Here is a 13,163-nt window from a genome sequence, read left to right as displayed (position 1 = left end):
GGGCCCCTGTCTACAGGCTCCATTTTCATCATGTGAAAGGCCAAGCCAAGGAGCAGGCAGCCTGCAGAAGCCTCTCGGGGCAGGTGAGCGGGGCTGCGAGGCAAGATTAGCCACTGGTTCTACTGCTAGGAACACGTGTGACGGGGGCGGATGCTTGTCGCCACCGCTGCTCACTCTGAGAAGCAGGGGTGACCGAGCTGGGAGACAGCAAGGGCAGCAGCTTGCTTTCCTCCCGCCAGGTCCCGCTGTTACTGGTACCTGTCATAGCTCTGGGCCCCTGGGGTTCCTGGATGCTGTGAGAAGCATGTTCCCCAGAAAGAGTGTGCAATCTGAGAGCCGGGGTCTCTTCCACATGATGTCTGGGCGGAGACTGCACTCAGTTCAGCTCCACAGATATTTGGAAGTCGAGCACCGTGAGCCGCACTCCAGGCTAAGTTCTAGAAGGACAAAGATGAATGGGACATCCCGGGGGCCCAGAGGAGCAGGGGCCGGTGTGACACGCGCCTCATCGGATATGTGCCTGGTCTGATACTTTCTATCTGGCGTTGCTTCTCCTGACCTCACTTGGGAGTTTACAGAATTCAGGCAGAGAAACCCTGGGTAGAAAGGTCCTTTTCAAAAAAAGATAAAAACTGAGACTAGAGACCAAGCAATCTGTTCTTGGTCCCTTACTCTGTAGACCAGTGGGTTTTTGCGTATCCCTCTCATTTCTTTCACTTCTGTTACCAGCCTGCAAGATGATGATAATCCTACCTTTCGTTTCCTCCCGAGGAGTGTTTTCATAATCGTTCCGGCGGACGTGTGTTCAGAGAGCGGGCGTCCTTTGCGAAATATGGTCCATCTTAGATTAGCCGCCTTCTACAAATGCAGCTTTCATCCCTAAAACCATTACTTCAATCCCTAAAAATCATCCCAATCTGTGATTTTAGTTATTAAAGCTTTAGGTATATCAGGTGAGGAAGCCATTTCTTCATTTCTAGTTTTGTCCCTTTTCCACGCGACAGAAATATTCATTGCTCCTGGTGGGATTTTGTCACTGCCGCAGTCATGCCTTATTCGGCTCTCTTTCCTGTATTTCTCTCTGTTCACGGTCACGGTCTTTACCATCCACAGACCTCTTTAAAACCCCCTGGCATCTCCTAACCTCCCTTTCTTTCAGTGTGTTCTGGGTGGCACGGAGCATGGAATGAGAATGCCAGCCAGCACAATGTATCCCTGGGCCCCCAGAATTCCATACAGTTAAGTCAAGAGAAAGGGAAAATGAAAATAGCTTTTCCCAGCTGGGGAAGACTCTGTGGGGAGGCAGCGTCGCCCTGAGGCAGGTCCCATGCACATCTCCCTGGCCCTGTGGCCGCTGGCAGCCCGGTGTCCTTAGAGCAGGCTGTTGTGCCCAGTACGGGGTGCAGGTGACTGGTGACCTCTGGCTGGGCCGGTCCCCTGCCCGTGCTGCCCGCCACTCCGCACGGCTTGTTTCCATCCCCGAGGGAACTCCCCTAGTTCAAATTGACAAAGAGAAAAGCCGGGGCCAGACTGGACTCTTGCGGAGAGAACCCGGCGAGAAGGGAGGAGCAGAGTCATTGTCTTGTTGGATTTCTTCATGCAGGAATAGGGCCGTGTGCAATCGGAGGGCAGACCCGAAATGAGACAAGCTTCGTACACAGTTGCTGTCCCTTCCCCCAGCTTTTGCCTCCGTGGGTCCACTTGGCATCTGTCCCTTAACAAGAGGGTCTCTTTCCTGCTTTGGTTGCAGGACCTTTGAATCCTTCCAAGGTTCAAAACTAAAACGACTGAGCTGTTGCCATTGTTACTAGCATCTATTTTGAGGGTATATTTGGTATCAGTGGAAGAATATAACCCCAAATGCCAGCCCATGGCTGAGCAAAATGGCTTTCTCAGCTCAAAAATGAGTGTGGACCTTTTGATCGGGGTAGTTCGGATCATTGCTTCCAATGCTGTAATTGGGGAGCTAGCTTAACCAACCTTAGTGAGAAAGACGGACAGGCTCGGTGCTGGTATTCACGCGCATGTGATAGCCGGGGCTTTATCCCTGAAAGATTTGGTGGAAGGCAAATGACATACAAGGGGAATTTGACTTCGTAACAGGATTGTCTTTGTAACATGACAGGTATGTAGGATCGAAGGGTCCCGCTTTGCCACGTAACACTCCTTGTCTTCGTTTCCCATTACCACTTACCAGATGACTCCAGTCTAGCAGCCTCAGACGACCCAGAGTTATTACAGCACAGCTTCTGTTGTTTAGGAGTCTGGAGACAGTTTAACTGGATCCTCGATCCTGGTCTCACAAAGCTGTAATCTGGGGGTCAGCTGAGGCCGTGACCTCATCGGAGGGACAGGGTCCTCTTCTGAGCTCATTCCCGCCGTGGGCAGAATTCAGTGCGTGTGGTTGTGGGAATTCCATCCCAGCTCCCACAAGCCACGCTCTCCACGGCCAGCTCTCATCTTGGCTGCTTGTTTTCTTCCTGGAAACCAGCGAGAGAACCTCACTATTTTAAGGCTTTAACGTCATCTCCCCGAACACAGGGCGATATCTTGTTATTGTCACGGCTGCTCTCCAGGGGGAGGGCATGGATGCCAGGCGGAGCTCTTAGGCCTTTCTAGAACTCTACCTTCCATGCCCTTCAGCTGAGCGCTTGGTCCAGACGTGTCTATTCACGTCCTATCCTTTTCCTCTTCCTTACGTTGACTTAATTGTGCCAGAAGAATATCATTCATTCACACCTTCATTCTACATTTATTCCCTCATGCTGTGTACCGAACAGTGTGCTATAAAACTTGGTAAAGTTACTGTCAGGATCATAACCACAGTTTTCTCAGTTGAAAGCAAAAGAACTTAGGAACACTCTGAATGATTTTCAGGCAATAATTTTAGCTTCTGTATGACCACATTTTGCTGGCGACAACATTAACAAGATAATCAGAGATCAGAAGAACATTTCACCCCGAGACAGGGATTCCATAAACTGAATCAGTAAAGCAGAGGATGACAGGAGGGTCTGGACCTTACTGTCCAGTAGTGTGGGCAGACTGGCCTGTATTTAGATTTGTGTATCTCATTGAGCCTTTCTCTCTGTCAGAAGCTGTCGTAGCCCCTGGAATAACTAAGAGGGGGAAAAAAACCCACATACAAACGTGGGTTGCACCTTTAAGGAGCTCATAATCTCGTGGGACAAACCGATACTCGTTTACAAGTGAATGTAAAACTGCATGCTACACGTGCACGTCTCCCGGCTGCACCCGAAGGGGCGGCGCAATGCGCGACAGGGCATCTCAGCTGGCGTGGCATTTGCCAAATAGCTTTTTCCCCCATTGATCAGAGTGAGACGATGTGGTCCAACTCCAACAAGCAGTACTTACTGGAATGCTTCCCACATGAGAGGGCACTAGGATGAGTGACGTGCGGGTCCTGCCCTTGAGGACTGTGCCCTTGAGCCGGGGAGACATATGTAAACTCGGGGCAAACGCCGTAGGAGAGAAATACACAGGGTGGTGCGAAGACGCAAAGGAGCATGGGAGTCCCCAGGGTCTTCGGGGGAATGGAGAAGCAGATGATGTGGCTAAATGAGATTATGCAGAGCGTGTATAAGGACTGGGGGAAATGAGGCACGAGAGATAGGATAGTTCCACGGAAAAACCCTAAACAGTACCCATGAAGGCTTCAGAACTTGTCCTGGTAAGCAGCCGAAACCGTCAAAGCTGTGTAAGGACCGAGAATAGTTATCGACAGCGTAAGTTCTCAAAGTGCACCGCGTGGATTCCAAGGGCTACCTTTGTAACTCTGTCCTCTCTGGGACTCCTGTCTGTAAACTGGGGACAGTCCTATACACAGGAATAAATAAGGGAAGAAGAAAACATGAAAACGTAGTATTGTGTCCAGAACGTAGTGTTCACACAATAACTCAGCTATAATATACTAAGGATCGCTATTTTATATGTTACTCATTATTATTATTTTATTATTGTTATTGCTATTATTGGTGACATGATCAGTGGCTTCTCGAAACCCATTTCAAAAATAGAGTGACAATAGGCTGGAATGAAAGGGTTGGATTTGAAGGACTAGACCTGGCAGGACTTGCTTTCAGGCCCCTCATCTGACGAAGGTAAAACAGCAGGAAAGGCTGAGAGTCACTCCTAAGTTCTGGCAGCTCCGAGTACTCAGATATTTTAATGAATGGATGAACACATCGACAAATACCGAAACACGTCTATGCAGGCACAGATAACGGAGAAAACGGAGCTGATCTGGGTATGATATGCTGCTGGTTTTGGAGACACAGAGTGCCCAGGGTATGCAGTGGTAGTTGGGCAGGGATTCTCAGGAGAGGCGGTGCGGCAGTAGGCAAAATATTTTTGCCGCCGTACGTCCGCCACGCCTGCACTTCTCACCCTTGCGTCACTATGATTCAAAAGTTTCCGTTCCTAATGTGCCGCGTTTATCCAGTACTCTTAAATCAACCTCCACATTTCTTACATAAACAACCTAGATCCCCAACTCCCAAGGCTTTTGATTGGCTCAAAGTCACAAACGTTAACCTACCAGGCTGATAACACTTCCAGCCGAAGCCAGGCGCGTAGCTCAAGTAAGCTTATCGTCAGAAGTATATTGTTTTCACCAGGCTTCTTGACATTCTGCAAAGTCCTGATCTTCGGATTCCCAAGGCCCTCAGCAGAGACGGCCACGGAGAGAGGTGATAAGCGAGCCCATCAGAGTAGATGAGACCACCTAGGGAAGGTTGCATATCACGAGAAGGGAGTCGGGAACAGCTGTCTGTACCAGCCCCCACACCCACCGGCTCATTCCAGAGAGGCTTCCTTTGAGCTCATTTGGAAAACTCCCAAAAAATACAGTGTGATGCTAACGCAGACGGTTGAATGAATGAACCAAGGTTCTCCCAATTAGGGGAGCCTTCAAATTCCATTCCCTAGGCCTGAGACAACTGTTTTCTTTAGGCAGAGAAGAAGCCAGAGGTTACCAAAAGCCTGGCCTGGAGCCCTTGTTAGCCACTTGGCTACCTTCCTCAAATTCCCAGTAGGCAAGGACTTTTAACAAATGCCTGTTTTTTGAGTTGGGCTTTTTTTAAATCCATTCTGCCCGATTTCTGATGTTGGGTGACCCAGAAACTCAGCGTGATTTGGGAAAGTGACTCGGGCTTGGCATAGTCTGGACAGATGTGGTTAATACCTATGGACAGATGGTGTTCATCCGGTAAAATCAGGCACTTTATTGTGTTAATTAATCCAAGTGGGACCCTGAAAATACAATATTAGCTGAATTTCCTGTCTAGCAAGGCGATCGGTGCTTTCTGTTGGGCTAAATCGGGAAGTCCTATATCCTGGCATAACCAAGGTTGTTCTGGAAACCTCTTCCATAAGGAAAAGCTTCTGATAAAAGCAAGAAAGGCAGAGTGCTAACAGAGCTCATTGAAAAATGGGGTCCCCACCGCCTGAAGGAGGGCCAACCAGCCTCTGCTATGAGCCTGGGCTCCCCAAACAGCTCCCCAGATGCCCATGGGCCATAGCTGTGAGGAGGCAGTAAAGTGATTCTCACTTTAAAGTAGTTCAATTAGCACTTTCTTCTGAAAGAGAGAAAAATGCTTTTGTTCAAAGGTGGTTCTCTTCCTTTCTGCAAACTGTGTCTTAAAAAGATGTCTGTGGGCTTTTGTTTTACCATTTAGCAGCTGTTGACTTCTCTCCTTCTGAGGGAGGTCAGGCAGTCCAGGGGGGTAGCCCAGGGGCGTGATTCTAGTTTCTTCCACACCCTCTTCCTCAGATGCCTTTACAAAATGTCGTATGCATTTACCTGGGAATGGAAGAAAGGGAAAACGATCACTTATTTTTAACTGGCGGTCACAGAGCCTCTGTGTGATTGCCAGGAGGCGATCCGTATATAAGAAAGAGGGTTGGGTTGTATAGTGAGGCAGACCCGAATTAACATCTTGGCTCTAGAACACACCAGCTGAGTGAACTCTGGACTCAGAGTTACCAGCTCTTCACTGGTAAATGGAAGGAACTATACCTATCTTGTTAGACGTGCACAATGAGTAATTTGAGTCGATTGCTATGAGTGGGAAGGTCCAGTGCCTGGAGCCTGGTACGAAGATCAGCATCACCTGGCATTGGCCACAGACACGGTGTGGAGCGCTTTCCGTGTACGGCTTCACGTTACCGTTTCTGTCACCGTGTGAGGCCAGTGTGACTCTTCACTCCCAGCTGAACAAACGGAGGCTTGGGGAGGCATCCCAGATCCCCGACTGGCATTCGCTTGGTCCAGGATTCAAAACCACGGTGGCTGAGTTGTGAAACTCCATCCTCCTCACCACTCTATGCAAATATTTGTGGCTGATTTTCTGCTTGATGCCTCCACGATGCACCATGAAGCATTTAACACTTTCGGCAATGGTCTTGGCATCCAGCCCCTTTGTGCAGATTTCCCCTAATTCCACTTTTTGCTCAAAACTTTCCCTTTTCCCAGAAGTAGATCCTCGCCTCTCCCTTTTTATATGCATTCGGTGTGAACGTTTTTGGTCGTTCTTTCCTTTCTCTTCATGAAGGCGGAAGAGACGGAATTTCAACAAGCAAGCAACGGAAATCCTGAATGAATATTTCTATTCCCATCTCAGCAACCCTTACCCCAGTGAGGAAGCCAAAGAGGAGTTAGCCAAGAAGTGTGGCATCACAGTGTCCCAGGTAAGGGGCCCTCGGAAGGCTCAGCTTCTAGCCTGGCTGTGGTCGACCCCCGTGGCAGGGTCTTGGAGGTGTGGCTTTACCAAGCTTTCATGCCTTGCTTGGTTTAGCATGCATCTGCTAAAGCCCTGTAAATGGTGAGGTAGGCACCTGATGTGTTGAAATAGGAGAGTTCCAGGTAAGTACCTGAGCAAACTAGAGAGGACCCATAGAACTGGAGGAGTAGAATACAGTATAAAAAGAGCGTTGGGATTCTTCCTGTTCAGAGCTCCATCGCTTTAAAAATGGGCCAAGGTTCTACATATCCTGGGAGAGCCATCTGCATTTGTCACACTATTTACTCAAACACAGTCCATTCCTTAGCTCATCTTTCGCCCAGCCCAGGAAAGAGTCAGTGAATGGAACTTTCAGACGTCCTCTCTTGATGTGCTCATCTCCGTAACTGATGGGATGTAGGGATTTTAACACGTCTCTCTGATGGCATTAGAATGGTTGCACAAAATGTCATTGAGTACCCCCTTCCCCCAAAGAGCAGTAACCGTAACAGGTGCCTGTTGATGTGGAAAGATACATGATAAAAATATTTTTATGGACCTGGTTGTTTTTCAGCAGTAGTATGGAGTAGAAAAGCAGGCAGTATCTCTGTGTACATATTTTTTGTCTACTCAGAGGATCCATCCAGAGCTTCTTATTTAATCTGAAGCTCAAATACCACCACCGGTCTCTAGGTGAGAACAGTAATGATAATTCTGAAATGTATCAGAGAAAGTCCCTCTGAATTATGTCACAGGCAAGAGAACCAAATGTAGTGGCATTTCCATAAAAGGGGTAAGGGGAAGGGCGCCTGGGTGGCTCAGCTGGGTAAGTGTCCAGCTTAGGTCATGATCTCACGGTCCATGGGTTCAAGCCCCGTGTCAGGGTCTGTGCTGACCACTCACAGCCTGGAGCCTGCTACAGCTTCTGTGTCTCCCTCTCTCTCTGCCCCTCTCTGCTCACTCACTGTCTCTCAAAAAAAAATAAATAAACGTTAAAAAAATTTTTTAAAGGGGTAGGGGAAAGAAAGCTACGAAACTTCACCTGGCATCCTGTATAAACGGAGCATTTGGACTTCCTTGAATTAAATCCTGGTTTCTGTTTCTCCCTGCGGGGTACTGATCCCATTATCCTCTGTTTAGCTAAGCAGAATGAATTCTAGTCAGAATCCAGAATTGCACACAGAGTACAGACAATGAGGAGATGGCCAGGGCCTCCCCCACGAGCTTTGGGGGGATTAGGCAGCAGCCTCAGAAACCCCAGTTCGTTTTCATCTCAGACCTTCCTTAGGTGCTTCGATCTGGGCGAAAGTTGCTCTGGTCTTAACCCTGAGCAAGCAGAACCCCAGAGGTCAAGTTCAGGTGACCTGGTTTTGTCTAGGTCTCCAACTGTTCTTGTCCAACTTTAGATCCCTTGTCCATAAGAGAAGAGAAGGGATGTTTTTGATACTTGCTACCTGTTTCAAAGAAGGTTCCAGAGAGGAACCATATCACTGACAGTCAGGGAATTTGATACATGGAATCTTCTGCTTCTAAAGTAGAATTAAATCACTATATGGTCTGAATCCTAATTCTGGGATTCAGAATTCTAACTCCCTGTTGAAGATAGCGTGAACTCTCCAGGAGTTAGTTAGTCTGTATTAAATCTAGATCAGAGATGGAGTCCCGGCCCATTTGAGCAACCTTCACTAACTTCATTACGGAAACCCAAGGTGCAAATAATTTGTCCATTAAAATGAGTGTGTATATTGGGGCGCCTGGGTGGCTTAGTCGGTTAAGCGTCCGACTTTCGCTTAGGTCATGATCTTGCGGTTCGTGGGTTCGCGCCCCGCGTCGGGCTCTGTGCTGACTGCCAGCTCAGAGCCTGGAGCCTGTTTCAGTCTGTGACTCCCTCTCTCTCTGACCCTCCCCTGCTCACGCTGTCTCTCTCTCTCTCTCTCTCTCCTAGAAATAAATAAAACATTTTTAAAAAATGGGTGTGTACATATACAGTATCGCCTTTCCCTTTGCTTTGCTCACCCTAAGGCCATGCCGGTCTTCCTTCCCCATAAAGTGACACCATTCTTCCTTCCCCATCACATGATGCCCGCTCAACAACAATGAAGCTCTTCCACCATTGCCAAACAAGTCCCCATGGGACACAATATGATATGATATCAGAGCAAGAGCATTTGGTTAGGAGCATGTTTTTGTCAAGAATCAACTGTGAGATTTGGGGGAACTCCCTCTTTGGGATCTCAGTTGCCCTATCTCCTAATCAGGGTTCATTGGACCATGTGATTTATTAAATTTCCCTTTAGTTCCCAAATCTAGGGGATGCAGATTTGGGGTGTGTGTGTGTGTGTGTGTGTGTGTGTGTGNTCAACAACAATGAAGCTCTTCCACCATTGCCAAACAAGTCCCCATGGGACACAATATGATATGATATCAGAGCAAGAGCATTTGGTTAGGAGCATGTTTTTGTCAAGAATCAACTGTGAGATTTGGGGGAACTCCCTCTTTGGGATCTCAGTTGCCCTATCTCCTAATCAGGGTTCATTGGACCATGTGATTTATTAAATTTCCCTTTAGTTCCCAAATCTAGGGGATGCAGATTTTGGGTGTGTGTGTGTGTGTGTGTGTGTGTGTGTGTGTGTGTGTGTTGTAGCTGTTTTGGGGCTGTATCTTTCTTGGGCTTTGTTTTGTTTTTTTGTGGTAGTGGTTATTGTTTTCTGTTGCTGTTGTCATTTTTTTGGTTATAGTTACCCCTCCATCTTGAAAGTCTCCTACCCTGGCTTCCTTGGCACTGTTCTCCCCGGAGTTTCCTCCTTCTGCTTGGGCCGCTTTTGCTTGGTCTTTTTAGAGGATCTTCTATCTCTGGTTACCCTAGAAATACCATTTTTTCATTCTCCCTCATCTCTTCATGCCTACCCCTGGTTCTTGACCATTTTGTTTAGCCACAGATTCTTTGAAAATCTACTTATTGTTGATTCCTCCCATGATCCAAAATAAAATTGCTGGTGTACCCAAATTCAGCTATAGGCCATCCTCGCCTTTGATCCCTAAACAGCCCTTCCGGTATACCCAAGCTGTTGGCGTGTGGTCTGAAAGAAGACAGCGCGTGGAGGGTTGCTCAAAATGTAAATCGTTAGATCTCACCCCAGTCGCGAGGTAGAGTCATGGCACGGGCGGGTCGGCATCTTGTAACGAGCACACTTTGACCTGGCAAAGTATTGTTCTACACACTTTATCTGAGTGATCTCCACTATGCTTCTAAGCTGAAAACGTTAGCTTTATATGGATATCCAGATGAAACTTCTGGAGCACCAAACTCCTGCATCTTACTTCCCGCTGGACCCTGCCACGTCTGCCTGGGCTTTTCAAACTCAACAAGTTCAAAATGCAAGCGGACTCTCCCCCAGAGAACCGATTATTTTTTCTGTATTCTCTGTCTCACACTGTGTCTCTCATCTGTGCCTCGCACATAGTAGGTCCTCCATGACTATGAACAGCAAGTTAATTAACAAAAGCTCTGTTATGTACATGGCTCAGGGCGTCTGATATCGCCTGTGGGCCATGTAGGAAATTGGTGAACTGACTAAGCATCTTGCCTGCCAGTCTGTCTGCTCTTCTCACTGAGAAAGGAATCACTGCACCATCACGTCCCTCTCGACCCTCTTCTCTTCCTTCTCCTTTTCTCTCATGTAGCTGATATAACTAGACCTCAGACATTTCTTCCTCAAGCGCTCCCAAACTGCCTTCATCTTTCCCCCTTTCTTCCAGCTCATCCAGCTACCTTAGAAAAATCTTCCTCTTTTTCGTTCCTCTCACCTGAAGAGTGAAAGTTACATCAAGGAAAGCATGAGTTTGGGAATGAAATTAGATACACTGTGGTCCTAAGATGGCCCCAGAGTGCCTTTCCTCTCTTAATGTGACTCTGTAGGCACCAGCATTTACAATCAATAAAACAGTTTCTCATGGAATTTCTTTCTCTCCTTTACTAATATTGCAATGGGATGGTTTCATTTTGTTAACAAAGGCTTGGCATTTCTGCCATGGTGTAAGCCACCCAGACCTTTGAGGGCGAGCCTTATAGGAGTTCTAAGTTTTACTTCTACATTTAATTTTTTAAGTTTATTTATTTTGAGAGACAGAGAGAGCAAAGGAGGGGCAGAGAGACAGAGAGAGAGAGAAAGAGAGAGAGAGAATCCCAGGCAGGCTCCATGCTGTCAGTGTGGAGCCCTATGCCTGGCTTCAACTCACAAGCCAAGAGATCATGACCTGAGCCAAAACCAAGTGTCAGACATTTAACTGACTGAGCCACCCAGGCGCCCCTAAGTTTTGCTAATGCATTTAAAAGATAAACATAGTTTTGCGAGAATTATTTTTATCTGCCAGTGTTGGGGATAAATATAAACTAGGTGAAAGCTGTGGTACCTGTGTGTTATCAATTTTGTCTTCCCTCATCAAATTCATTTAGTAACTTTATTTGCAAAAATGCAACATTTTAGTTTGAAGTCACATCTGGAAAATGGGGTATAAAACGTTCCTCACAAGGCAGGGACTTACGGGTAAAACTTGAATTTCACCACATCTCTGTGTCTCTGGCAGAGGTTGTAGTATAAAGGGAAAGGGGACATAAAATCAAGTCAGGACAGCTGTTGTGAGCCACATGAAGGAAATACATTAACAAATGAAAGTAAAGGAGGCTTATTTTGTGTATTGCCTTTAATATTTAAAGCCCAGAATTCAAAGGAATAATCTGTGGTCTGCTTCAGTTTTTTCCTGTGTAAGTAACACCAAGCTTTGCATAAAATAGTCAGTGAAATCGATCAGATTGAATTATGTTGAACCTAAAGTCTGTAGTACACACAGCTAAGAATCTAGTCCATATTAGCATTATTTAACTTCTATACATTTGAAATTACTCCATCAGTGAGAGCACCTATATGTTGATAGAGATTTGTTTGAGTATTTATTTTTCTATTGAGTTCTTTTTAGGTTTATTTCTTTTTTTTTTTTGAGAGGGGGAGGGGCAGAGAGAGAGAGAGAGAGAGAGAGAGAGAATCCCAAGCAGGTGCCACGCTGTCAGCACGTAGCCCAATGCAGGACTCGAACTCACGAACTGTGAGATCATGACCTCAGCTGAAACCCAAAGTTGGTAGCTTAACTGACTAAGCCGCCCAGGCACCCCATATATAGATATTTAAAATTCCGTGCCTCTTGATTGCTCAGTGTTAGCTTTGATAAGTAACAGGCATTTTTCCTGAATTGGTGTGTTTATTTTGGTGTCGTGTTCTTAAGAGGGAAGCAAATTTAAAATGCTTGCGCTATGAGGTGTCTGGGTAGCTTAGTCGGTTAAGCGGCCGACTTTCGCTTAGGTCATTATCTCGTGGTTCGTGGGTTCGAACCCCGTGTCAGGCTCTGTGCTGACAACTCTTGATGTTGTTAAATCCGAATAGGATCCGCCCACGTAGCCTGCCTCTCCTGCTGCCCTTCCTTTTCTCTGAGATGTTTGCACAGGATGGAATGTTAACTTTCTCCTCTTCTCTTAAACCGCTCTAGGTATCAAACTGGTTTGGAAATAAGCGAATCCGGTACAAGAAGAACATAGGTAAATTTCAAGAGGAAGCCAATATTTATGCTGCCAAAACAGCTGTCACTGCTACCAATGTGTCAGCCCATGGAAGCCAAGCTAACTCACCCTCGACTCCTAACTCAGCTGGTTAGTTTTTTCTTTGATTTGGGGGGATCATTTGTATACGTGCTTTTCCTATCGTGGGGTTTTCTTTTAAGCCTTTAGGTTTCTGATTGGTTCGTGTATATATTCGGTTGTCTTTTTTTGATGTTGATTACCATTTGGGTTTTTCCTTTCATTTCCAAAGAAAGAGTGCGTTTTACTCTTCATGAGACGGCCTTGCCTGGATGTTTGCGCTAAAGTGTCTGTTTACGTTGAACGGACCTACATTGGTTGGTTTGGATGAGAAGACCTTCACATTCTCCTTTCAAAGATGAACTCCATCTATTACTTAGAGATCGTCCCTTGGGGCTCTCACATTTAGTCTGTTTCACATGACGTTTTTAACCTTGTCTCCTTGGCCGTGTCCATTACATAGTGTCTGGGGGACCTGCTAGCATACTCCCTGTGCAGGACTAGCCCTCATTACAGTGCTCTGCACACCAGACTGAGATCACCCCTATCCACTGTTTATAGCTGGTGTTCTTTACTGTTTTACTTTGTTGGTTTCTTTATGCAGACTACAAAGAAAATTGCCAGTGATAAATTCAGATTATTCACATTCCGGTTTTCCTGGTATAATATCCGTCACATCCACCTGGTTTTACTTTAATGCATTCTATCACTAACTGCAGAATTTAGGCAAACATAATAGATTTTGGGGTTTGCCTTGTACCACCAATTCTGAATTTCCGTATATGAAAAAAAAA

At 46.5% G+C, this 13,163-nt stretch overlaps 1 protein-coding gene across 5 annotated transcripts in view; it reads left to right on the top strand.

Annotated features, from left to right (window-relative positions):
* PBX1 (PBX homeobox 1) overlaps positions 1 to 13,163 on the top strand; it is a 327,557-nt gene that overhangs the window by 242,601 nt on the left and 71,793 nt on the right. For all 5 annotated transcript variants that reach the window (XM_077760044.1, XM_077760041.1, XM_077760039.1 and 2 more), the window contains 2 exons: positions 6,573 to 6,708; positions 12,282 to 12,441. In XM_077760044.1, coding sequence (XP_077616170.1) covers positions 6,573 to 6,708; positions 12,282 to 12,441 — 296 coding nt within the window. The remainder of the gene's footprint in view (positions 1 to 6,572; positions 6,709 to 12,281; positions 12,442 to 13,163) is intronic.

This window comes from Crocuta crocuta, unplaced genomic scaffold, assembly GCF_008692635.1.
Source record: "Crocuta crocuta isolate KB4526 unplaced genomic scaffold, BGI_CrCroc_1.0 scaffold133, whole genome shotgun sequence".
Taxonomy (NCBI): Eukaryota; Metazoa; Chordata; class Mammalia; order Carnivora; family Hyaenidae; genus Crocuta; species Crocuta crocuta.
The sequence above is the reverse complement of the archived record's forward strand: the minus strand, read 5'-3'. Positions and strand labels throughout refer to the sequence as shown.